Raw genomic sequence first — 27,861 nt, 5'->3', positions numbered from 1 at the left:
TATCCTTGGAAATTAAAGATGTTACCTCATATTCAAAGGCAGCTGACTTTAGAATAGCAAATATAATAAAAGAGCTAGAAAAGATTGACTAGGTGCGTGTGAACACCCCAATTGGCTTTAACAGATAACCATGGAACTGGAAGAGTACAATGAAAAGCGTGCTTGGAATGTTTAACTGGAAAGACCAACGATCCTCATCTGGTCCATTGTTGGGTGAAAAAAGTGGGAATTGTAGTTCTGATTAGGTGTGAAAAGACAGGTTAACAATGCACAGGGAGAAATCTATATGCTAATAAGGTGATATGTAGTATACTAGGATTTTTTCTCTCTCTCTTCTCAGCCAATTTTGGAGGGGTATGAGGCAGAGCATAGACCAAAATAGGAAACACACATTGACATATATAGCTAAAACATTTTAAGTTTATTACTCCATACATTTGATGCAAAGTTAATGATGCTAGGACAACTTAAGTTTGTAGCATTGGGGACAGGAAAAGATGTGCTACTTGCATAAATAAGGGTGCATAGCAGTTAATAGATTATAAGGGATACAGCCATACTACATGTTCTTTTCAAATACCATAGAGAAAAGATAATTATCCATAGCTGAACATGGAAGTAAGCATATATAAGTTCATAACTCAGGGCAGGCAAGCCTCAGCTGTCTCAGCCTAAAGGTGTTGGGAAGAACAAAATGTAACTGTAACATACAATACTATGTAGCCCACTGTTTCTCAACCTTGTCAACTTGAAGATGCTGGCTGGAGAATTCTGGGAATTAAAGTCCATGCACCTTCAAGTTGCCAAGATTGAGAAATACTGCTACAGCCAGTAATGTCCTTTTCTCATGGACTTGCATAGCATCTGTTGTTTCTAGGGCATTGATGTTTTCATGCTTTTACGTTGCAGCCAAAAGGCATAGTAACACACTCCTCAGTTCATAGCAGATTTTGATGAATGATTGAAAGGTAGCAAATGATCAGCTAATATTTTTACTATCTTTTTACCATTCCTGGGTACCATTTGAACAATCTGCCTCAGGCACCCAAACATCTTGAGATCTTTCATGAAACGATAAGATTACATTAGTTAATGCTATGGCAATTTTGATCTCTAATGAAGCATGTAAGAAAAACCATACCGACTTGCTTTCTTTCCTCAGTTTCCCTACACCCACAGTATACACACTCATACATGGAAAACCCATTCATAAGCATGCCAGAAGAAAAAACATTGGCTTTGGCAGGATATCTTTTTGACTATTAGAAAGGTAGTTGGGAGAGTTAGAAGGCAACCATGAAGAACTGGGAACAGACTAGGAATACAAAATGTTCATTACCAAGAAGGAAAATTGAGTCTACTTTGCCATTTATGGTCCAGGGACCAGCAGGTGTGCACACATGAATGCACTTACATGCAAAGGTGGCCAGATCATGTAATACAGTTCCTGAGTCCAATGTACTGTGTAGTTAAGTCTTAAGAGAGCCAGGCAGCAGAGAGGCGATGGAATAGATAGGCGGAAACAGAGATGCCAAGTACAACAGGAAAAGCAAGCACAGGGTGATCTTCCAATGGAGAACTAAATTTCATGCATGTGCAACTCTGAAGCACAAACGTCCTAGAGCTCTGTCCACAACAGCTGCATTACTGCATTTCTTCTGTAACATATCTACCACAGCGTGCCCAGCTCTAGCCATAATTTACCCATCGATCGTGGCAAAGTTATGGTCATTGGTTTCTTCCTTACTGATAGTTTGGACAGTTGAGGATGGGGGAAGAGAAGGGAGGAATTATCTCTCAATTTTATTCTTCTTGTAATTACTTTAAACTCTCAATCTGTCTTACAAAAACCAACCATGACTTGTTGCTCCATGCCTAGAATCACCCTCCTTTAGAAGGCCTATGGGATCTTGAAAGCCACTCAGGGACTGGGAGTAGGGGTGGTGGTTGGGAACCTTCCTCCAGCCAGGTGAGCCATCGGTAACTGTGGTCATGATAGACATCCCCGGATATTCTGTGAATTCTGGCGAATGGATGACACCAAAAGACCTTGGAACGTGGAGGCTCATCTTCTGGGGCTGATTCTTTGGAGCCTTTCCGCTGCTGCTTTGGTCACTGCTCCCCATTCCCTAGGGTCTTGAGAGGGTTGTATACACAGGCTGTTCCCAGTGTGTGGGACTGTGGGACTGTGGCACTGAAGGGGCTGGGTCAGAGATGGCAGTGTACAGAGGACGCTGAGAGGGCCCCATATATGAGAAGGCTGAGTAGAGACCAGAAGCCTGACTAGAGTGGCTGTAATAGGGTCCTGAAGGTTGGTGATCAGGATAATCAAACTGGGGCCTGGATATAGATGGAAAAGCTGAGCCATAATGGGGCAGACCGAGTGATGTGTAAGCTAACTGGGAAGTGGAGGGTTGGTCAGTATAATGACCCCCAGGAGTAGAACCCTCTGTTTTTACTTGTGTCTTCGAATCTACCACCGAGGATGTGGCAGCAGACAAAGAGACTCCATGCTGCTTGGAGATCCAGGCAGAGTGTCCACTGGCTGCAGCCAGGGCACTACCAAGGCCATAACCAGCAGCTGTGGCATAACCCCCCACATGGCCTGGGTGAGCAGCGTGTCCATTTGGTGGAAGATATTGATCAAACTCGTTGACATCAAAGGGCTCCATGTTGGACATCACTTCGTGGCTGATCTCCCCGATATCCACATTGCCAAAGTCGATGTGAGGCTTTCCTCCTTCCCCAAGGGAACGCCCATCCCGTTTGGAGTCAGCCTTACCCGTCTGGAGCTCCGTCTTCGGTGTAGTTGGTGGAGTGGGAGGTCCATGGCTCTGACCTGTAAGTTTGATATCACAAAAGAAGGAAGAGAGATAGTGTGTAAACTTTTTACTTTATACAAATCTGACTTTATGCTTGAATTGGATCCTTTCCAGGTTACCAGAGTTTGCCTCTATGAACATGAACTGTAACAAACCAGTATTTTAGTTAATATTTTTACCTTCATTGCACAGACTACTTAGTCATTTATTTGTTTTATTTCATTTAGGCACTGCCTGACTTGGGCTGGCTTCACAAGAGGTCCCAGTGAAAGGGCAAAAATAAAAAAATAAAATAAAATAATAAAATAATAAAATAAAATAAAATAAAATAAAATAAAATAAAATAAAATAAAATAAATAATAAAATAAAATAAAATAAAATAAAATAAATAATAAAATAAAATAAAATAAAATAAAATAAAAGCTGGTAATCAGTAAAATTGCAAGATGTAACACATTCCATCGGGTGTGGCAATTGTGATACTCTTGTTATGATACTCATCTATTCCAATGTTCAGCTTTGTCAGAAAAATAAATGGTGGTTTTTATGATTCTGCTCTATATTTAGACAATTGCTGGTTTACTATATAACTGGATTTCAGATTGTTGTGGATCTGACTGCTGGCTAAATTTATAAACTAACCTGAAGAATGTTCAGGGTGCCCATCAGACAAGGGAGATCCTTCTCCAGGATGCCTATGGTCCAAATGGGCATTCTTATAGTGGGCTTGAATAGCTGCAGCTCCACCAGCTTCCCCATCAGCCTGCCCATCATTTTCTCCCTGGGCAGCCTTGCCATTTTTCCGACGCCGTGGTTGGTACTTATAATCAGGGTGGTCCTTCTTGTGCTGCATCCGTAGCCGCTCTGCTTCTTCAATGAAAGGCCGTTTGTCACTTTCATTCAATAATCTTAAAAAGATGGAGAGATAAGAGAACAGGAAGAAATGTAAGCAACCAATTTTAAAAGGGGAATTCTAAATAATCAGGATCATATCAATTGATAATACGAACCATTAATGATTATCAGACACAGCATTACAGATGGAAAAGAAGATCAGCAAAGGAGAGAGATGTTGAAAGCTGCTCTACCATGACTCTGGAAGGAGATTGACCAGAAATTTTGCAATGGAGCAGTGAGAACTTTAAGACAATCGATGATGCTACCAGAAACATCAGCAGCCATTTTTCTTTAAACTCATCAAGAATTCTACACTCAGGTAGTCAATGACCTATCTTATATCATGAACAGATTTCAATTTAACACATCAGCAAAGGTTTTTTTTTTCCATAATCATGCTTTTATGTAAAATTCACTGGTATGAGCAAATGTAAACAGTTATATATTTTATTCAGCTGAGAACCAGTCTGGTGTAGTGGCTACAAGCTCTGGGGTAGAAACCAGGAGGTCTAATCCTGTTTTTGGGAATAAAGCCAACTAGGTGACCTTGGGCAGCTCTCCTCTCTCTCAGCCATAAGAAGCAGGCAACGGCAAATCACTTCCGAAACTCTTGCCAAGAAAACTGCAGGGACTTGTTCAGACAATTGCCTGGAGTCAGGATTGACCTGAAGGCACACAGACACAAAAAGCACATCTGGTACATGTTTTTCTACTGACCTACTGAGCCTTAGTAATGCGTGAAATTTTTATTTAGGAGAATTAGTTAAATGTTTGTAATCAGTTTCACTGAAATGAAACAGAAAGATGTTCCTCAAAGATTGCATAAGTGGGAAAATTTTACATCATTCATTTATAAAAATTATAGTGTTTCTGCAATAAGATCTATTTCCATTTATATACAGTCGTTTTCAATTTATTCACAGAACAAACTCCCAGGATGAAGTGAAACTGTAAGAGATTGGTACACTCTGGTGTTTCTTTCCATGGGTCAAGGTACATCACATGTGAAATCTTTAACATGCATTTGCTATGGCAGCTTTATTTTTCAGACTGGGGCCATCATACATTGGGTAGATAATATTTTGATCTCCAGATGCCATCTTCAAAACATTCTCACAGATACTATGTAAATGGAGTATTGTTTTGTTCTAAAATGTCATTTATAACAATGAAGAGCATCCCTTCCCCTTAAAAATCCCATTCAGATGCAGGAGAATGTTTTACTTTTGATAAGCAAGAGGGAAAGAAGGATTAACTTCTGCTCTCCAGCAATGTGAATGCCCAAATCTACACTGGGTTATTGCAAGCTTTTTATAAAGAAGAGAAACTACCTCCTTAACACATTGTGGACTTTTCCTCTTAATGGGGATTGCTATTCAGACCAATTTGAGCCCAACATTAACCTTGAGACCAATCAGATTCTTATTTCATTGCCTCATCTAAATCAAGAATTTTTCAATCTCTCATAATCCCTAAGTGGCTTGTGTTCTTATTTGAGATAATATTTCTTGCTAAGTCGCTGCAAGTGGGCAGAGTTGTGAAGTTAAGTAGCATTTTGGAGCCCTGAACAGAAAACTTATTATCTGGAATTTCAAAATCTCAACATTTGTCTATCTGCTTAGATGATCATTGTTTACGGGGGGGAGGGAAGGCAAGGGGGAATATAGGGCAGGTATATCACAGGAAGGGGAAATATAAGGCAGGTATAACTTCAATATGTCACTTTGCTCTTCGTCTTTCAGCATCTACCACCTGAGGCAGTCAACTGACTAATAGCAATAGCATTTACACATATACTGCTCCATAGTGCTTACAGCCCTCTCTAAGCAGTTTACAAAGTCAGCATATTGCTTCCAACAATTTACCAATTTTGGAAGAATGGAAGGTTGAATCAACCATGAGCCAGTCAGGATCGAATTCCTGGCTGTGGGCAGAGTTAGCTTGCAGTACTGCATTCTAACCACTGACCACTATGGCTATTTAATGGTACTGTAAAGCCCATCCCAGAATGAAGGCTGTGTAAGGCTTGTTATACTATATATGTAATATTCAGATTACGGATTGTATTCACAGTGTCCAAGGAATGTTATTGTTTGCCTTAAATTTTAACAAAACAAATCTCAGATTTTTGGGATCTCTCAATAAAAATGAACTCTTTTCTCCCTTTCTCTGTCTCATCCAGTGAGGGGGAAAGCTCTGCTTGATAGACAAACAACAAACAGAATGAATCTTTTTATTCCTCAAATAACCTATGAAAAATTACTTTGGTTATTTCTTGTTTAGCAATCAGTGGATTTTGCTTTCATCAATAAGAACCTAAATACTCTATTCATTTATGTAAATATAAACCTCTCCATGGCATAGGGTTAGATTCTGAGGAACCACTGCTTCCTGATATGTCTATAGGCCCAGCATGATATGGATCCCATTTATTAGAAACTGTCATCTAGTGGGACCCAGAAAGAAAGCTTGTTGTGAAAGCTTGCCCACTCTTTGGAACATCATTAAATTAGTCCTAACCTTGTTAACCTTTTGGATGGTTTTGAAGAATATGCTACCAGGCACGGAATCAAAATGAGAGCCAATGGGATACTTGCATTGATGGTTATGATGGTTTTTACCTTGGCTGCCAATCTTTAGTATGCTATTATTGTTGCTTTATGTTTTTAATTGCTGTTCGCTGCCCAAGGTCATGAGATTAAGATGGGCAGTTCTATAAGTTAAGAGAGAGAGAGAGAGAGATTAAACCACAAATATTCTGAGCTTCAATTCATATTATTATTTAATATTATTCTCTTATTCACATGCTCTGTCTTTGCATGAATCTTGAATACATTCAGTGCTTTGTTTTTGTGTGTGAAATGGTTCTTCATGAAGTTTTGGCACATATCAGCATGCTGAAAGCATCTCTAGGTCAAGGATAGCCAGTACATCCAGAAACCCCACGTTTTGCAGCCTTGGAACCAGTGGCGGGATTCAGCCGGTTCGTACCACTTCAGCAGAACCGCTAGCTAATTTTTTTGTTGCCCAGGCCCAGAATGGACTTCCGGAAGCGGCATCCACACAGAGAACTGATTGTTCAAATATTTGAATACCACCACTGCTTGGAACCCTTCAGGGGAACCCAATTTCCCTGGTCTGGAAGTGCTGAGAATCTTCCAGCATAGTTAAAAAAAACAACCCTCAAAATGGTGTTACAGATTTGCATTTTAAAGCCAACTAACTGAGTTGTTTTAATTGGGACTGAATTTTGCAACATCCAAGGCTTTCAACCTAAGGCACAATAAATCAGGCACAGAGATTGGCAGCAACAGTGTTTAATGGATAATATGTAAACAAGGAGTTATAATGACAGAGCTTCATTGGAACAAAAGCTTGAGTTCTGGTATTTGTTGTAAATATCAAGCAGCTGCTTGAAACATGTGAAACTGTGTTTTATTAGGACTGCAAGCTTTGTTTAGTTGGTACTGCTTGCTAGCAAATGGATCTTAATTTTAATTGGTATAGAAATTACAAAACCATGCTGGTTTATTGTTTCTAGGGTTTTACAACAATGGGGAATCAAATAAAAAGATTCAAGATAATCCTAACTTCCTATATTTATATATAGGTAAAAGAAAAGTCATATAACTTTTCTCTTCTTGCCTTTGCTCTCCTTTCTCCTCATGAAACTTATGGCCCAGTTTTCTGCCACATTTGACTATCAAAATGAAATACTTAATACAATATATAATAGGTGCACAAATTATGTCTATGACAGTTTCCACTGATTGCTAGCAATCTCTGCCTCAAAATATTTCATCTTCAGGAGGAGAGCAAAGGCAAGAAAAGAAAAGGCAGATTTTTGAGGTTTTGACAAATGCCAAATTAATTTGCATTTAATTGATCGGTCATAGATGTTTTAAAACATAGATGACTAGTGAGCTAACCACTCTATAATCAAGTATTATAATAACAATCAGAGCACAGGCAGAGGCCCTCCTTGGCCTCAAAATAGTGGCATCCCTTCCCACCTCCCACCCCCAGTTCAATAGATTTGAAAAAGTTTCGATTTCTGTGCCTTGAGTCAAATAAAAGAGGCAAGCATACTCAGGTATAAGAGCTGGAAAAGCTGTAAGGCCATTCCCATTTCCTCTGGACCTGATAAAGAAATACTTCCCAGCCCCTTTGGGCATGTCATAATGATGACAGTGCATTCCTATTTTTCTGGTGGATTTTGTTTTAGATCTTCCTTTTCCCCCCATATCCTTCTATCTTCTTGCAAACATGCTTACAATCTATTAATTGCCAATTGGATTATCATTAAAAATAGGGCAATTAATTTCCAAATTAAAGAAATAAAGGACCTATGGAAATGTGGATTCATGTAGTCATACCTAATGCTTGGAACTATTACTTTTTCTCTGCCTTACAATGTCAGGTTTGCCATGTTCAGCTACACCTGCTACCATTTTGAAGTACCGGTTGGTTTTGTGCCTTTGCTCTTCAGGCAAGGTCAAAAGTTTTTAAATTGTATCATGTTATGATGTGAAATTGCTCTCAAGAGGAGGGAGCATGAGAACAGGCAATGACAATGAGTCAGCCATGGGCCTGACCCAAGCAATTCAGGGCCCGACTCATGCGGGGGGTCACACTCTCGACCTGGTGTTCCTGTCCGGACAGTGGTTGGATTATCTAGGAGGGGGTTCACCGGTCATTGTTCCCCTGTCATGGTCCGACCATTATCTCCTGAGGCTGGTCTTCTGTTATGCTACCCCCCACTGCTGGGCGGCAGAACCGACCAGGTGGTTCCGCCCCAGGCGCCTAATGGACCCGGAACGGTTCCAGATGGCGCTTGGGTCTATACCCATCGCCCTCATTCACAGCCCAGTTGATGCCTTGGTTGATGCCTGGGATAAGGCAGCCACTGAGGCACTCGACTGTGTTGTACCCTTGCGGCCCCTGACCCGGCGCAGAACCCGTTGGGCGCCATGGTTTTCTGTGGAGCTCTGGGAGATGAAGCGTCGGAGACGGGGTCTAGAGAGCTGTTGGAGATCCACCCGATCCGAATCTGACCGATTGCAGTTAAGAACCTTTATAAGGTCTTATCTTGCGGCGATGAGGACGGCGAAGGCTAATTACTTCACTGCCCTTATTGCGTCTGCAGATAATCGCCCGGCCGCCCTGTTTAGGGTGACTCGCTCCCTTCTTAACCAGGAGGTGAGGGAGGATCCCTTGCAGGGGCGGGCCGATGAGTTTAGTCATCATCTGATGGACAAAATCGCTCAGATCCGAGCTGGTTTGGACTCTGACTGGGCAGAGTCTGACGTGGAGGAATCGGACGGTCTTGAGCATGTTATCTGGACTGAGTTCGATCCTGTTTCCCCTGATGATGTGGACAGGATGATGAGGAGGCTGAGCTCCACCACCTGTTTGTTGGACCCGTGCCCCTCCTGGCTGGTTTATGCGGCTTGGGAGGAGACACGAGGCTGGTTCCAGGCAGTAATAACTGCTTCCTTGAAGGAGGGTGTCTTCCCCGCCTCCCTGAAGGAGGCAGTGGTGAGACCCCTCCTCAAGAAGCCTGCCCTGGACCCAGCTGTTTTAAATAACTATCGTCCGGTCTCCAACCTCCGCTTTCTGGCGAAGGTTGTTGAGAGTGTGGTGGCCCATCAGCTTCCTCTGTTCCTGGGTGAAACTGATTATCTGGACCCATACCAATCGGGTTTCAGGCCTGGGCACAGCACAGAGACAGCATTGGTCGCGCTGGTGAATGATCTCTGGCGGGCTCGGGACAGGGGTTGTTCCTCTGTCCTAGTCCTATTAGATCTCTCAGCGGTTTTTGATACCATCGACCATGGTATCCTACTGCGGCGTCTCAGGGGGTTGGGAGTGGGAGGCACTGTTTTGCGGTGGTTCTCCTCCTATCTCCTGGGCCGCTCGCAGTCAGTGTTGACGGGAGGGCAGAGGTCCGCCCCGAGGCCTCTTGTTTGTGGAGTTCCTCAGGGGTCGGTTCTCTCGCCCCTCCTGTTCAACATCTATATGAAGCCGCTGGGCAAGATCATTCGTGGTTTTGGGGTGGGGTATCATCAGTACGCTGATGATACCCAACTTTTTTTCTCCACCCCAAACCAACCCAGCGATGCCCTCGCCGTGATGTCCCGTTGCCTGGAAGCGGTCCGGGTCTGGATGGGGAGAAATAGGCTTCGTCTCAATCCTGCCAAGACTGAGTGTCTGTGCATACCGGCATCTCGGGTCAACCAGACTATTCCATCTCTAACGATGGGGGGTGAGGTGTTACCCCCCGTTGATAGGGTTTGCAACTTGGGCGTCCTCCTGGATTCACGGCTCACTTTTGAAGACCATATAGGAGCCGTGACCAGGAGGGCTTTTGCCCAGGTTTGCCTGGTGTGCCAGTTGCGACCCTACCTGGACCGAGATGCCCTACGCACAGTCACTCATGCGCTCGTGACCTCCCGTTTAGACTACTGCAACGCTCTCTACATGGGGCTGCCCTTGAGGACCACCCGGAGGCTTCAGCTGGTGCAGAATGCAGCTGCGCGAGTCGTGATGGGGGTCTCCCGATACTCCCATGTAACACCTCTACTCCGCGAGCTGCATTGGCTTCCGGTTGCCCTTCGGGTGAGATTCAAGGTGCTGGTGATGACCTATAAAGCCCTAAATGGTGAGGGTCCGGGATATTTGAGGGAACACCTGCTGCCAGCATCAAGCTCCCTTCGTCCAGTGCGCTCCCACAGGGAGGGTCTTCTCAGGGTGCCGCTGGTCAAAGATTGCCGGCGGGTAACACCCAGGGGTAGGGCCTTCTCAGTGGGTGCGCCTGCCCTGTGGAACCAGCTGCCTGCGGAGCTTAGGACTGCCCCCGACCTCCGTTCATTCCGCTGGGACCTGAAGACCTGGCTCTTCGAGCTCTCTGGCCCAGGCTGAGAATTTTTAAATTTTAATTTTAACTGGTTTTTTTATTATTCTCAGGGTTTTATTTAATCTTTTTAAATTTGTTTTAACGTTTGTATTGATTTTCTTTTAAATGCCCTGTAAACCGCCCTGAGTCCTTCGGGAAAGGGCGGTATATAAATCTAAATAAATAAATAAATAAAATAAATCTCAAAATGCAAAATTTTAGTCCAAGAAGGGATTGGCACATCTAACAGCACTAGAAGGAATATGTTTCATTAATACAACAGCACCTGTTTTTAGATATTTCTCTACATTCCCCCAAAAGACTCTTTTAGCTAACCTATTAGTATAACTATAGTTTTCAGAGATATATAGCTTTTAGATCAGGTTTTTACAACCTGGGTTCTGATTACTGAAAATTCCCACCATCTCAAGAGCTGCTGTGCTATATTCTGAATATCACTCCACAGTATTCCTTATTAAAACATGGACTGACTCTACTGTTTCTCTCCATAAATGCTGTTTCTTTCAGATTAAATGAGAAACAGAACAATTCCCCGGTGTTTCTTTTCTTGTGTGATTTCCAGCTAATTTAGACACAGTTGTAAATTCTCATGCAAGTCTGTCACTCTGTACAAGATTTCCAGTTAAGAATTTTGATTACGTTCTGGGAAGGAGTACTAAAATACTAAATTGAATGGAGTTTCTATGAGTCTGTGCAAGCTCTGAAGATTCTTACATTATTGAAATTAACATCCAAGCAGACTTTAATATTAGAAAGCTAAGCAGAGACTAGGTTCACACATCACATAACTCATGGTTTTTAAATGGCTTGCTGGCTGGGTTGCACATTATTACTATTTTAGTTTATAAACTAAAATTGTAATCACAGAACATATTCCTAACAATACAAAATCAATCACACATCTTCTGGCTTATTATATTAACAAGAATACTAAATACTGATGAATGATTAGCAGCCCATAACAATGTTAATGGGCAAACATAAGACTTGGCTTTTTTTTCTATGACCTGCATCAGAGTCTCTTGCAATCCTGATTTACTATCACACCAACAGGTGCTGAATGGGTGATATGCCCCAAATTTTATTCTTTTACTTCCTCATTTTAATCCAGGATATTAAAAGCACTGATCTTCCAGAAATTTAGTGTCAGCTTTCCTGTTTCTCTTTGTGGCCCTATATGGACTGCATTCAGAGATTAAAACCACCCACCTCCTTTGTCTTGAATTGTTCCAAGCAGAGTTCTTCAATGGGTCTAAAAAGCTAAGTGGAGCCCCAGCTCAACAATACTCAGTTGACAATTATTTTCTGGAAGGATGAAATCTGGGCAAGCCAGTCAACATACTTTGAAAAAGTGCTGAATATTATTCTGGAAATTGGATAAAACAAAAAAGTCACTGGAAATTAATTCAGAACCATTTAACCTGCTCGGTATTAAATACTTGTCAGCAAAAAATAGGGTCTATGCAAGATGGCTCAATGTTTTCAGTCCTTGCTTGGAGATACATAGACATTCTTGTTCAGTGCCTGCTTTCATCAGTGATTCAGTGGGCTGCTTCTTCAGTGGCATTATATATTTATTTATCATATTTAAGAACTGCCTATCTCACTCACATAGGGACTCCTATACAGCAGGATATGCTTTTTATTTAAAAGGATCACCCTTAATGGTGCTGTTTTATGACAACACAATTGACAGGAAGATCCACGCTATAAAATCAGCTTCAATTCTTTTTGTATCAGCCTTTGTACCCAGAGTTGAACCTGTGCATTTTTGTTTTCACCATCTTTCAATGAATTGCAATCAAACTCTTGCTGATCTACCCATCTCTGTGCACCTAACCAAACCAGCCATAATAAACAGAAAGTGATATGAGTAGGCAGAGAACTGGGAGGGGGTTTCAACTCAATCTTCTTCTTTGTATGATTTTTTTAAAAAGGAATTGGATGCAAACTGTCCTCCACACACACATAACCCCCCCCCAACAAGACAGATGGGGAAGGCAAATCAACCTGTAAAGCTATTAGTCCTAAGAAAGCTTTAATTGAACTCCCAGTTTCTTGACCCACAAATAAAGAATATTTCACACAGTTCAAGTGAAGTCTTCACATTGGTTATAACATCAGTGAGAGATGGTCTTTCAGTCTTAGTTTTTCACTGTCATGATAGTAAGAAATCTGGTGAATATCCCTGAAAGTGACTGTAAATGATAAAGTCACAACCGTCTCCACTTACTCATCAGTAGCTGCTGCTGCTGAATCAGTGTGGTGAACAATGGAAACAAGGAGAAAGTGGAGAATAGAAGATCACACATTCGGCATGAATACCCATAGACAAATACAGATGTGTGAACATTGTGACTATGACAACACTATTCCAACATGACATGGCTCAAAGTTATTTGGGCTGAGATTGAAAACTTTTATTATGCACATCAAAATTTCTACCATTTCATATTTGACTTCTTGATAATCTATTGAGTCAAAAACAGATGCTTCAACACCCAAAGCAAGCAACACCTAAATACGATAGGATATATTTTGGACATTTGATTTTATCACGTGCAGAATATAGAAAAGAGATATAAGAAAAATTCAGCATGAAACTAAATTAGACTTTATCAAAATCATTGGTGCTAATCTGGGTTTCAATTGAATAAAACAGTTTTCTGCCCCATCCTGGGGTTAATTAATTTAGCAATGCTAAGACAATGTTGGGACGCGGTGGCTCAGTGGGTTAGGACGCTGAGCTTGTCGATCAGAAGGTCGGCAGTTTGGCGGGTCGAATCCCGAGTGCTGCGTAACAGAGTGAGCGCCTGTTACTCGTCCCAGCTTCTGCCAACCTAGCAGTTCGAAAGCACGTAAAAAATGCAAGTAGAAAAATAGGGACCACTACGGTGGGAAGGTAACAGCGTTCCATGCGCCTTTGGCGTCTAGTCATGCCAGCCACATGACCACGGAGACGTCCTCGGACAAGCGCTGGCTCTTCGGCTTTGAAACGGAGATGAGCACCGGCCCCTAGAGTCGGAAACGACTAGCACGCATGTGCGGGGGAACCTTTACCTTTACCTTTACCTTTAAGACAATGTTATTATTTCCAATGAGTATTATTGTAAATATCTTTTCTGCTGATTGTATGTATCTGAAATTTAATTGGCCATTTTAAAGATCTGAAGTTCTTCCCAATCTGCACAATTATTTCTAACATCAAATCTAAATGGCCACATGCCAAAAAGATATGGTTATTCTCCTGTAGTTCTCTGTAGACAAAGAAAACAAAGTCTGCAAGGGTAGCTGTATGGCAAACTACATCTACATCTGCAAGGGTAGCTTTATGACAAACAACATCTCTTCTTCACAACCCATGAAGGGTCAAGAAGTCTGTCTCTTTTTGTATTTGGAAAGTTTGTCTGCCAAGAAGGCTAGATAATATCAGACTTGTGACAAGCACAGGTGGGCAAAAACGCACCAAGGTAGATGCTGACAGTCCTGGTGAAGCAATATACTTTTAGTCCAAAAAGTTAGTGGTAATTGAATAAATGAGCACCTTATCTACTCACATATTCTGGTGTAGTTTCTGCTCATCTCTGTGTTAACAACTCAGTTTATATGAAGTTACAATGAAGAGTGGTTTGAGAAAAAAATGGAAGTATTTTTAAAAGTCAAAATTGTTGCCCTCATTTACAAGGACGAGGGACTTATAATTCTCCATATCATGTTGGGTATAGTTCCCATAATCTTGGAATGTTGACAGTATTAAGATAAGATAAGATAACCTTTATTGTCATTTTTTTACTGTGGGCACAATGGCACACATCAAAAATGAAATGGATGGAAGCTGTTTCCCATTACTAGGAAAGATAATTAGTTCTCCTTTTCCAACTTGTTTCAAAAGAAGTCTAGGTGTGTGTCTGCCCACTCGTCCACTTAAATACATTTATATAACAAGTATATATTTGTTCAGTGTAATTTGTGTGAATAGTTTGTAAATGTTGAGCCAAACCTATATGACACATGATAAAAAGTTACCTTCCTTAACTGTAGGATAACTTGATCTCACAGAAACAATTTTAGCACCTACCAGATTCCACCAGTGGCCCAATTTTAAAACAGTTCCTCTCTATTCACACAACACATTGCCACATTTAAGAGCATAATTTTATTAGTTTTGGTTTCTCACAGTTTCTCAGCTTTCTACTCATGTTCTCTTTTCCATTTGCTATTTGTTTACAATTTTTTAAAAAGGCATATGTTTAAATGAATTTCTCCTAAGATGTGTAATTTGGTTTAATATATTCATTTTTCCAAGTGATTGCTTTAATATGCATTTCTATGTGCCATTCTTATTCACATATGCATTTTCCTTAATTTTCCCCAACATGCACATTAGAATACCCAATACAGAGTAGAGAATTGCTTTATCAGAAAAGTACCATTCCTGAAGGACAATTTACATTTCTGTTTGAGTATTGGTTAGAACAAATAATTTAGTGGACTGCATGCAAATACAAGCTGAACAATTTGCTCACTTTCCTAGGCTGTCAGACCTTTTTCTGTGAATACTAAAATCAAAACATTGGATGCAATTCACCCTGCTCAATTCATGTGCATGTGCTAAGGCAGGGGTCCCCAACTGGCATCTGGCTGTGGCATGTCAGAAACTGATCGTGCAAACAAGCAAAGCCCCATCCGCAGGATGCAGGCAGTATAAGAAACCACGTCCCCTCCTGTCCACAGAAAAACCTCTCTCCACGGAACCGGTCCCTGAAGCTCAAAAGGTTGGGGACCTCTGTGCTAAAGCATAATAATGAAAAAGGGAAAAGGAAAAAAAGCAACAGCAATATTATCCTTCCACAATTTTCTTGCCATGATTCCATTGATTATGCATGCCTAGGTTTGATGTGCCAATATTATTGGGTGGCTAGTGATAAAAGTAGGGCATATCCTGAGCTATTGCACCTACCTACCGACAACCTGGGGCTCAAGATTTCAACCATTAATTTCTAACCAGCATAACTATGTATGCAAACTGTGATTTTCAATTTAAATGTTGAATGATGCACATTAGGGCAACAATCTAACTTCATCTATACATTAATGTGATCTGACCTGCCCGTAAATTAATCAAGAAAAAGATCTCGGGGTCACAGCGGATAGCTCAACAACAATCTGCTTTTTTCAACAACTGCTGTGAATAGTTGGGAGACTCCTTAAAAAAAATCAAAAATAGAACATTCAGGATTCTTAGCATAGGAAGAAAGCACCTGAGGAAGTGGCGGGTGGACAACTGAAGTGTTAATGCAGCATGATATTAAGAAAGTGAGCTGGGAGAAATCTTTGTTCCTCTGTCCAAACACTGGGGCCAGTTATGATCCAGTGAAGATGGCTGACATTCAGAACAATCAAAAGAAAGCACTTCTTCAACCAGCACATAATAATCTTTATTTAGATGTCTTTAAAGAGGGAATGGATACATTCATGGAGGAAGATCAGTTAAGGGCTATTAGTCTTGAAAAGTCAGTTTTATCTTTGGATTACAGGCAAAGTTGCTCAAAAATTAGTTGCAGGCAAACAACAACAGAAGAGAAATATGTCTCCGTCTCCTACTTGTGAGCATCCAGTTGATCAACGAGAAACAAAATACTGGTCTAAGAGGGGCTTTGGTTTGGTCCTATTCTTATACGTTCATAAATATGCTGATTAGGAATAATGGGAGTTAGAGGTCAACACATCTGGAAGACATCAAATTGGGAACACTGATTTGATATAAAAAAACCTGGAAAGATGTGCAATCACTTATATACTACGATGCTGTCAAAAACTCTCAGGAACACTTTCACCAAACTGGCATACTGATTTTTGGTCTGTGTGCATGGATGTGTGCACTGCACTGTTGCTTAACATACCTTGCAATGTTCAGTGCTTAATGATCTTCCAAATATCTGAATTTGCCCATCAAAAACTAAAAGTACACCAGAGAATTTTTACAACATACCACAAGTTCATCTTCTTGTTCTCATGAATACATGCAGCAATGTGTTAATTAGGCCATCATAAGTCTAACTATTCTTTTTCTTTTTGCAACCACTGCGAATTCCTATGGATTTATTTTAGGGAACAATTTTTATTCTTGTTGGAATGTGTTATTGGATGTCTTGTCCAGGAGAGGGTGCTGTAAATAGCAGCAGTTTAGTCTACATACAGCAGCCTGGTCTTCTCACATTGTCTTTCTTTTCAAATGGATCACACTCGCACTCCTCACAACATGTACAAGAATCCACACTTACATCCATCTCTACAGTTCTTTATGGGACTTTGCACCTCTGCCTGTGCAAAAACGCCCTTTCTATTTGAAGGGATCTCAAGACTTCTACATCTCATGGATTTTCTGGGCTGGAAAAACCCTGCACTTCTGTATCTTTTCCAGTGAATCTGGCAGACAATAATTTTTTTAGCATTTATTCTTAGGCACTAGATACTATTTCCATAAAGGAAAAGTCCTTGACAAGAATCAACAAACAAAATGCATAATTCAAAAACCTGTTCTACTCTTACTCCACCCTTGTTGAAATTGGCAAAATGGATAAAAATTCTATTTTCACGGCATTCCAAATGATGTACACATACTTAAAATTCATGGATTTTAGCTTAGTCTGTTGTGTGAACATAGCTGGTTTTGAATAATCAACAAACCATTTAAAAGCAAACTGGGACTTGAACCTAATGTCTGAATCTGTTTTGATCACAATGAAAATTAAAACCATATCAAATGAGAATTATCAATATTGTCCACTAATGATGCAATAAACAGAAGAAAAACATATATGTGAAATTAGATCTCAATTTTCATTTTATTTATGTAGTAATCATTCAGATAAATCATTCATCTATTACAGCCCTTTGTCTGAATCCTTTTTATTGGTCAGCAATGAATTTTTAGAAGAGATTTAGGGATCTGTTCAATAAATTGGTTCCATAGGAATTGAAAATTCTGCTTTCTTTATCTTACCACTCAAGTACATTAATATTATTTGTAATGCTCAATTACCCACATTTTATTTTAAAGTGTCTTTAACAATTAAGAATCACATATAAAAAAATTTCAGGCATAATTATAATTCTATGTATTCCAGAACTGATCTTCAATATTAAAATCTGCCAATACATTTATTCAACTGATTATTCAACTTTGAGCAGAATCAGCATTGAACAAAATGAAACTCTATTAATCTTTAAGATGCCACAAAAGTATTGGTTTTGCTGCAAGAAATTAACAATTATCTTTCTTCTGGAGAAAAAGTTCCTCTGCACAACCAGGAACTACAAGGTAAGTATTCTGGATGTGAACCTATGCATCGAATGAAACGCAGGAGCAGTTTATGATATCCCTTCGGTATATCGTTGTTAATGCTCTCATACCAATTTACTTGTGCACACTTGTATGTAAAATGGTATCATATTTATTTCCCAACATATACATGTGGCAATTGAAAAAGATATTCAGATGCTGTCATGTATATACCTATGGAAATTAGTATAATGCAGCTAATGATATTCCTTGTTGCACTCTAAGAAGGATAGAAGAAGCAGGAGAGAAAGAATATTGACCACTTTGAATGTTGGTGTTGGAGAAGACTCTGGAAATACTGTGAGCAGTCAAGAAAGCAAACCAACGGATCATTGAACAAATCAATGTTCACATGAGGCAGAAATGACCAGGCTCAATTGTTTACTACATCAAACATCTTAAGTGAAAACCTAGTTCTCTGCTGAAATCCATTATGCTGGGAAAGGTGGAAGGAAGGAGAAGAAGAAGGGACAACCGGCAGCAAAGTGGATGGACTCAGTTTGAGTGATGAGGCGTACCCCACTGGAAGACCTGAAGGACGGGTTAGGAACAGATTGGCTTAGAGAAAATCTATCTCTGTTGTTGCTAAAAGTTAACACTAATGCGATGGCACATAATCAACATGTGGCAAAAATAAAAATGTACACATGAGGTAAGCACCTGCATGAGGTCATAAATCACAGACCGAAAATAAGATAGTTGAGAGACTATCCTAAATCTCAGTTCAGCTCTGATACTGTTTGTAAAAACTATACAATATGAGAGGATACTTTAGACAAGCTATTCTCAGTAAAGTAGGAATATTACTGTCATAAATTGTAGCCTTATTATGAGAGCATGAGCTATATTAAATAAATACTAAATATAGTAAATATACTAAAAAAATAAGTACAATTTTAAGGGACCTTAGTAAATACAGGTTTTCTCTTCCCATTAAAATATTAATTTTCCCATGGAGGTGTAGGTATTATTTCCACAATGGATAATGCAAATAGCCTACTGCCTCTATCTGTAAAAATTCAGAGGAATTTCCAAATTATAGGAAGATTCCTGATTATAGCAGACTGTGGAAGCAATAACGCAGGAATTTTGATGGGTGGGTAAGGAATATCCTTTTGGATACTGCCACTGAAAAATATTGATACGAAGTGAAGAATCTTTTTTTTTTAACCTTCCGGATACAATGGAGTTGAAATGGTCTTCGATTCTGGTTGTACAACACTTACAAATTCAACACATCAGGCAAAAGGCATACACTCTAGTCCGTAGGGAGTAAAACAGTTGCCCTTGAGCCATAAGCAGATGCTTTGGAGATATGACGAGAAGCAAGAGATAAACACCATTATGGTTTATGAAGCCAGTAAAGGTATTTGTTATGTTTTGGGTGCCTGTGAGTTATATTCTGGACCATATCTTAAAAAATAAAGAGAACTTTAACCACAGGTTTTTATTCCACACGGAGGAGGAGATGCTACCTACACTTCTAAAATAAAACTGAAAACTCTGATTTTGATTTTATTTCACTTTTGTCCAGAAAAGGCAGCGTATGAGGCAAAGTTTTACTTGTTTGTGTTAGTTGCTGGCTGAAAGTACAGTATAAAAAAATAAATGTTGATGCTGTTTGTTGGCCTTTTTAGGTTAGGATAGTGCAGGCATGCTTGCCAGGACAAGAGAAGTGACAATCCAGACTTTGACTTCAGTTTCACTTTAGGACTCAGGTAGGTTTCTGATTCCTGGATGTGTTCATATATCAATTGCCTGTTCTGGAATACCCGTCCCACAAGGTGAGGATAGCTCTCTCCTTGCCAACATTTAGGAAGACAATGAAAACTTTCCCTTTCAAGATGCAAGAATTTTGAAACAGGAAACATTGGAGAGATTTTGGGAAATATTCTATAGTTACCTAAAGTAGCCAAGATAATATGAATCAAAGTGACTTTACTAATGGTTTTGATCACTGTTAAACGCAGCATTAATCTAATGTTAACTTTGAAGCTTTTACTCTGTGTTTTATTAGTTTCCAAATTTCTCTATTAAATACATTTTAATTTGGGATCCTGATATTTATTGCGGTATTATAAATATCAGGAATTGATAGAGCAGGCAACGTATGTTTGCATGTAACAAATAAACATATAAAAAAGAGATTGAAATCTTTCCTGCATTTTCATAAGAAAAGTATTATTGTCAGTGAGCATTTCTTTAATGCAGGGTCATGAACTGTTTTTTAAGCCTTTGGCTACATTTGACCTGTGAATAGTGTGCCAAGTCTTGCACTCCCAGAAATGGACAGAAGGCCAGAACAAAACCTAAATGCAATCAAATTGAAATGAATTAATTAATAATGCTCATGAGCATTATTTCCGTGTTTAATAATTTACCTCTTAAAAAGTGCAACTCAGGGACAACTGAAGAACTCTAGAGGTTGTTTCAAACCGGGCCACCACTGCTATCCCCTTGCTCATAAATGCCTTTGTAATGCAGCTTATTTCATTTACCGTAGGAAAAAATGAAAGCTCCTCCTTGCTTTTTTGGCAACCTAAATTAGTCTTCTGTAGCTCGATGCCTTCTGGATGTATTGGACCATATCACTATCATTCTATTCCAGGGGATGGGAGTTGTAGTCCAACATACCTGGAGGACATCTGGTGGCCAAAATTTATTCTACAGAATTGTTATGGTCCATTTCCAAGTTAAGTGACTCAATCAATAAATCACTGTAGCATCAATCTACTGAAAGCTATTTACTGTGTTGTCCCTTGATTGCAATGGATGTAATGGTATGTGAGAATAACCTTGGGAAATGGATGGAAGAGATGCTACCAAGATACAACTTGCAGCTGCATAATGGGCAGAGAAAGAAACTCAGAAAGGAACAGTCCTAATTTCTCAAACAGTAAAAGAGACGGCAAAAAGTTTCTACTGTCAGACTTGGAAGATTCTCTTAATGCAGTCTTACAATTAAGTAAAATTAGCTCATCTGGTGGCTTTCCTGTCTAATCGACCTGGGAAGGCAGACATGGGGCTTCTGCCCATTCAGAATTCCTGGAAGTCTCAAGGACAAGAGTGGCAGCTGTAGGTCCCATAGAACATGGCCACGAGATCTGGGAGACATCCTCTGTGTGTCTGGGATCAGAAAAGAAAATGACTTTTCCAAACTTAACATTTTAATGACTGAAGTTCTGCTGTATGTGAGCTTTATATCAAAAGCATGAAATAAAATTGTTTTTCAGTTAGAACAAAATACTTTTAAAAACCTATTTGTTTGTTTGTTTGTTTATGACTAGTTAAGATAATATTTATTTAAAGAATATTTAGGGTGATTTTAAAATGTTGGCAGCAAGATATATAAAGAAAAAAAAGAGAAATGCTGTGTAAGAGATGAGTGATACAAGGAAGTTTTTGTTAACAAAAGCAAACAAGGCAAAACAAATAGAGACATAAATTAAGATTATTGAGAAACAGCCATTTTGATTTGTCCCTTAGACATGCTGTGACTGCTTTCCTAAAACCAGAACTAACCAAGCAGGACCACAGCAAGCGTCAATAAATATAATGGGATATTAAGGCAAAAGAAAAATATATATGATTAAGTGTTGTGCCTGAAACAAGGGATATATACCACTATATAATATTTAAAAAGAAGTCATAGATATTCTATGGAGCTCTTCATTATATAGAATATAATTAGCAGGTACATAATAACTAATTATAACTGTATGATGATCTGATTGTATGGTACCCTAAAAGTATATATATAGAAGCAGATTCTGTTGAATTAAGCATGCATCATTATTTTGATGTGTTTAAGATTATAAACTCTCATTTTGAAATGTATACAGGCAAAAATATAATAAGGCAAATATAAAAGTAAATACAGCATCACATTAATGAAAACAAAAACATAAAAATATGACTAGTATTCCGTGTCCTCTTTTACAAATCAGACATGTTCAAAAGCCAATGGCTACAATCTAGTATCATCAATGAACTTGAAGATGATTTTAAAATAAATAAAAAATTGGTATATCTCCCTCCCACCTAAAGAAGAGATGCATTTCAAAATGCTTGATTTATTTGATTTGCCCTTGCAGGAGTCACAATATTTAATATGTTTGATTTTTACACTATTGTAATAGTTTGATATTACTGCATCTAATCATCAGAGAAGAAATAGGAAGAAAGATCATATAATGATTACTGACTTGATCTAATAACAAAGTAGAAAGATACTTACACTGCCGCTTAATCTACTCATTGACAATATGATCAACACCGATTTAGCATTTACAGTATGTACTTAAGATTGATCTTAATGCAATTAAACAAAGTCATTGATGGCCTTATTGGTTTATATCTCAACACTGTCTATATCTACTAATGTACAACTAACCTATGATTATACCAGTATTAGCGGAAATAAATTTGTAGCTGGTCAAAGAACAATTCCTCACAAATAATTGTTTACAAGGATCAAGAAAATTAATATGCATTAATTTTTTTCTTCAACTAAATAAATATTTATTTAATAAATAAATAGTGGTCAGTTTTAATAAAATGGGTTGGTTTCCTAAAACTTAAATTGTCTGGGTGTCAAAACTATGTTAATCTGGTTTCAAACTCCAAATAGTAGCAGCAGCAGCAGCAATAGCAGTTGTAGTAGTAACGGTAGATTTAATAGTCTGTGCAATAGTGAATGCAAACAGGCTCCTGTGAAGTAAAAATGTCTTTGTAACCTTAAGAAGCCAGTGTTCATCAAAGTAGTTCATCATGAACTGTTTACGGAAATTCTTTTATAGGATATTTTGGGGGAAAATTAGATGTGAGCAGGATACCTTAGAAATCTTATTTGTGATTTGTGATCTTTATATTTATTTATTTTTAAGAAGCCCTTTTGCTTGAGTTAGTCAAAAGAAGTAGGAACAGATCCTGATTCTGATAAACCACAATCAAGAAATTAGTCTGTCAAATATTTTGTGAATGCTTTTCTCCAGCACCAAACAGACAAACTAAAATATTGGAGAGAATAGATTTCACAAAGGTTCTGCAACTCTGTTTTCATATCTATCTAATCCAGAAAGATAATTGCCTTTAAGTCACATGGCTAAAGAACTGAAATCCAAATCCCAGTGGGATTTTCTTAATGAAAACAAACTTAATATTAAGGATTTGGATCTCAGTTCTTTAGCCATGTGATTTAAAGGCAATTATCTTTCCACTTCTTTCCTGGCACATTTGTAACTGACTTCAGCTAAAAGACAAATTGTATGTATCAAACAATTTTAGGGAGGTAATAAAAAAAGTGTGCTGCATATAAAGTTAGATCACTAATCCACCTCAGTTGCTTGTCCTATTAGCCAGTGGCTCTTTAAGGTTTAAACATTTTCAGCCCTTCTTGAGAAGAACACAGGAAGTTCGGTATGCAATATGTACTATTGCACACTATTGAACTCTAATCAATCATTTGCCTTTTAGTTACAAATGTGCCAGGAAAGAAGTGGAATTCTTAACCCAACATCACATGGGTACTCTGTTGCTCCCCATAACCAAATTGCTTAGCAAAATGAATCACATGAACTAAGACGTATTTAGATCTTTTGAAGGAATGATAGTCGGGTGGGATGGGGCAAAGTCTTGAAAGCAAGCAGTGTGGCTAGATTCTGGAATTTCGAGTCCCTTGTTGTTTATATTTCCTTGTCTGAAAGAATCACGTGATATGATGAAAATTATATATTTCAGTTTGTTTTGTTCCAAAGCTGTTTTCTAATATTCCACTATCTGGATAAAAGTAGATTTTTTTAAAAAAACCCAATTCTGAGAATCATATTAGAAATAATATAATTAATTTAACCTTTATTCAAGCTTTTGTTGTGATGTTTAATTGCTTCAAATGTGTTACACTGAATTGAAAAGAATATCCCTCAGCAACAGAATCCAACTTTAAGGTTTATTTGGATGATCAATCAAAGCAAGTCTGCCTCATCTGAGACTTCACACGAAACTCCTGCATATCCAGAATTCTGAAGTTATAATGCAATATGACAGGAAGAAAGGCAAATTTTATACTTTCCCCTTAATCATCTTTTTAAATGTTTGATTAAACTTCAGTGTATAAGTCAGCTTATACTTTCCCCACAAAATGAAGAATCTAAAATCAGCTAACCTCTAATGCTAAAAGTCCCATGCTAAAATAACCATCTTAATTATACAAATGAATCCTTAGGCTATAGCATCAGGATTATCTGATGTGAAGATGAAACAATCAAAGGCCTTTCCATGCTTTGTTTCCATCTACTTAATTTCAGCTTGATTGTGAGTCCTCTTTTCCAAGCTATTATTATGGCACATATATATTGAGTTATATCTGTTTTAAATCAATGATGTCATGGACACTCTCCAGTGGATACCCTTGATGTCCTCATAATTGTATTCTAATAGGTTCTTCTAGATGTGATAATTAATTGCATTTTTCTTCCAGCAGCAATCTAATATGATCTGAATGCTGTGAAAACGTAGTGTCTCTGAAATGTAAGTGCCTCCTCAAGTCTAGGTCCATGTAAAAGAAGGGCATGGACAATGCAACAATCCCTACTGTTGGGTAGGTGCTGGCTTATTCCTGCTAAGTGTGGAGTAGTATAGTTCCATAAAGATAACTCTCCCTCAGTTTGATCACCCAAAAGTTACAAATGCCCAGTTGATCAGTCAAGTATTACCTATTTATAAAGGAGGAGGGTGGTTAATTAGCAATATAAAGGATCTTATCTTTAATTTTAAATTCCTCATTTCTCCACTAATCCTTTTTTTTCCAAGCTTATCACCAATCTTATACCAAATTCCATCATCATATCACTTTCAGACAACTGCAAATTATTCATCCCTGTGATTAAAAATAGGATGGTTTCTAATAAGAACAAGCTGCTTCTTTCATTGTACCTGCATCGCACTATATTATTAGTAATCATTTTGTTCTTTCTTTCCAATAGAAGGATTTGTTTTCCCTCATGGAGAAAAAAGGTAGTTATTTGAATTGTTTTAGAAGATATTCTGTAAAACCTCTCTTTTCCAACATTGTTGGATTCATGAAAATCATTGCTCCAGTCTTAGATGCTCCCCAGCAGAACAAAGAGCTTTGGTCTGTCAAGGAAGCAAAGGTTTAAACTTGCCTATCCCACTTGGGTGCCCTCCAAGTGCCTCCAAATGTAATTTCCATCATTCCCAGCCAGCATGCCAAATGCTTTGGATTAGAAGATGATCAAGAATTCAGACTGAAGTAACACATCTGAGAAGGGTCAGAGTACATAGTGTCTGAAATAAAATCTCATGGGCCTAAGACTGAACGGCCAGGTCAACTGAGCCTCATGGCAGAGATAAAAGAATAGACAAGATCAAAATATGAGCTAAATTTTAAGTTGACAGCACTCGGGATGTTTCATCTATTGGCTGTCTGCTTATTCTTTGACACTCCCTATATTAACACCATAAATTGCAAAGATAGGTACACTAAATCAATACTTGCTGAGCTTCTCTCACTCTCCATTATGCCTCTATCTGATCTTGCCCTTATGTGGTTTCTTTAACCCCCAATTGTTCTTACCTCCAGAGCTTCCCAAGCGTCTTACTAAGTTCTGCATTGTGAAGGTGAGGATACTGATCAGCCAGCTTCCTCCGGGCTGCTTGAGCCCACACCATGAAGGCATTCATAGGCCGCTTGACATGGGGCTTGCTCTTGCTGCTTCCATTGACACGCACAGGCATGGGCACTAGGGTCCAATCATAACCACTCAGTACCTGGCTCACTGCCTCCCGGATGCACACTGGAAACTTATCATCATCTGCTTCTGTGTCTTGTTGTTCCTTCTTCACTTTCCCCATCTCACCACTGGCAGAGTTGGTAAGATGAGAGTTGGTGTCTGATGCCATGGAAGGTCCTGGTGAAAGGCAGTGATGGTCTTCAGAATCAACAGGACTCATTTCTACTTCAGAAAGGTCTTGATCATCTGTCATTGTTTCCTCTTGATTTTACCCCTCAAAAATCAAGTCTTCAGGCTTGAACTACCATTAAAAAAATAGATGTGAATATTAAAGTCAAAAGTGTTCAAAATTCCTGAACAATCAAACAAACAGCCAGTAACCATTAAAAAAAGAGCAGGGCTATATTTTATCATTTGCAAAATCAAAAATGATGATCAGAAATGGGAGGTCAAGGTCTAAATTAATTGATGCTTCCCATTTTTGTTGGGAAAGTTTCTAATATGGCAACTGACCTTTTGAGCACATGAGCATGAAATAAAAATTGGGGTGTTCTTAGAGGGGTGAGAATAAAAAAAAATCTCCATGTTCTAATTTGTCCTTCTACATTCCAAATATGGCTTCTAATATAAGCTTCTTTTGAGACTGGAGTTAAGAATATTGGCAGCGAAGGAGGAATAGGTGGTTTTAGTATTAAAGGATCATAACAGGAACGCCTTGTGATTTTGTAAGACGTACATTTCAGAATGCGTCTTTACATATTGTGCCCTCTGAAGCCAACAGGTAAAAGCAGCATAGAGGGGATACAAATATTTAGTCTTTAGGTTCTAGTCCTGTTTCACTTACTCTATGATTAAAGGGGGGGGGATCTTTTAGGAAATTCAAATCTGTTAGCTTTAGTTCGTCATTACTTGTTACTTCTACCACCACCTAGTTTCTGTGAGATATTATCCAACCATAGGGAAACAATATTTAAAAATAAAGTTGACTCAAACACCTTCAGTGAAATTAGCCAAACTAAAATTTGGCTTCCAGTTACATATTTATAGTATTTTGAAAAAAATAGTAGTAACTTTGATCTACTAAAGGAATAAGTGAAGTGAAAGCTGTCAGTTAAAAAGAAGGGAGAGAGAAAAGGAAAAAAGAGAAGAAGCAAGTTACTAAGTACAGGTAAGGAAACTTACATCAGCCGGTCTCTCGGGCAAATCCTGAGTTAGCTGTAATTTGTGTCCCACTAGCCTCTCTGTTCTCTCTGTGTCTGTTCTCTTTTCACGAGGCTGGTAGCTTTCAAGAGCTGTGTGCTGGGAGAACTATCAGAAGTGCCATTCCTGGAGGGAGGCTTGGTTGCTCCTAATACCCTGCATGAATGTCTCTGTGACTGGCTCGTTGCTTAACACTGGGGGAGGGAAAGTCAAAGGGTGGAGCTAAGAGCTCTCTATGGCCCAAATACATCCACTGTATGCAGACAGGAGACATTTGGCATCCCCATCAACTACATTTCAGCCCCCATCTCAAATTAACACTTTTTTATTGTATGGCCTATTTAGAAGGTGGCTATAGTCAACTTTTATTTCATCTATTCAAAGTTTAGCATCAGACCTTCCTCCCTTCCCCCCCAAATACCCCTTTTAATACCATCTTTTAAGGACCACTTTGTTTTATCATTCCTCTACAGAATGAACAAACTTTGTGTGTCATTCCCTATGATGGCTACACCAATAGTTTTATTTTTATTTATTTATATATATGAATCCATGAGTGTGTGAATAACAGTCAATTATTCGATACATGCATCTACTGAAAACATTATAGTTTCCATGTATGTGCAATTATATGGAATTGCCTTTAGAATGAAGCTTACTGTTCTGATATTGGGTAAGCTTCCAATACTTGAGTGTTCTTTGAGCCCTCAAGATAAATATTTTTCTCCTACACAAAGAGTTCAGAACATTCTAGGAAATACAAAGAGCAATTTAGAAAAAGTTATAATTGAATTGCCCATGGCCAGTTGCAGTTAGGCCTGTGCAACTTTAAAATGCATGGACATCAAGTTCCAGAATCCCCCAGTCTACATATTGAAGGAATTGAAGTCAACACATCTTAAAGTTGCCGAAATTGAGACACACTGAGG

General features: G+C 38.9%; 1 protein-coding gene and 1 long non-coding RNA gene across 2 annotated transcripts; one reads left to right on the top strand and one right to left on the bottom strand.

Annotated features, from left to right (window-relative positions):
- Nucleotides 1–434: 434 nt before the first annotated feature.
- SOX10 (SRY-box transcription factor 10) lies at nt 435–27,080 on the bottom strand. The gene is made up of 4 exons (XM_081330523.1): nt 26,915–27,080; nt 25,576–26,033; nt 3,466–3,731; nt 435–2,839 (listed from the first exon to the last, which is right to left on the bottom strand). The coding sequence occupies exons 2-4, from the start codon at nt 25,983–25,985 to the stop codon at nt 2,130–2,132; spliced, it is 1,386 nt and encodes a 461-aa protein (XP_081186649.1). The 5' UTR covers nt 25,986–26,033; nt 26,915–27,080; the 3' UTR covers nt 435–2,129.
- Nucleotides 3,687–18,003, top strand: LOC308669676. The gene is made up of 3 exons (XR_014026825.1): nt 3,687–4,039; nt 4,644–4,713; nt 17,767–18,003. It is a non-coding gene; the product is annotated as an uncharacterized lncRNA (long non-coding RNA).
- Nucleotides 27,081–27,861: the final 781 nt, after the last annotated feature.

This window comes from Vipera berus (genome assembly GCF_964194415.1).
Source record: "Vipera berus genome assembly, chromosome: 6".
Classification (NCBI taxonomy): Eukaryota; Metazoa; Chordata; class Lepidosauria; order Squamata; family Viperidae; genus Vipera; species Vipera berus.
Note: the sequence above shows the minus strand (reverse complement) of the source record. Positions and strands in the feature narration are given on the sequence as shown.

Coding starts and splice junctions, on each gene's coding strand:
- SOX10 (XM_081330523.1), bottom strand. CDS start 25,985: ATGACAGATGATCAAGACCTTTCTGAAGTAGAAATGAGTCCTGTTGAT. Junction 3,732..25,575: donor ACGCTTGGGAAGCTCTGGAG/GTAAGAACAATT, acceptor CATCTTTTTAAG/ATTATTGAATGAAAGTGACA. Junction 2,840..3,465: donor GCACCCTGAACATTCTTCAG/GTTAGTTTATAA, acceptor TCAAACTTACAG/GTCAGAGCCATGGACCTCCC.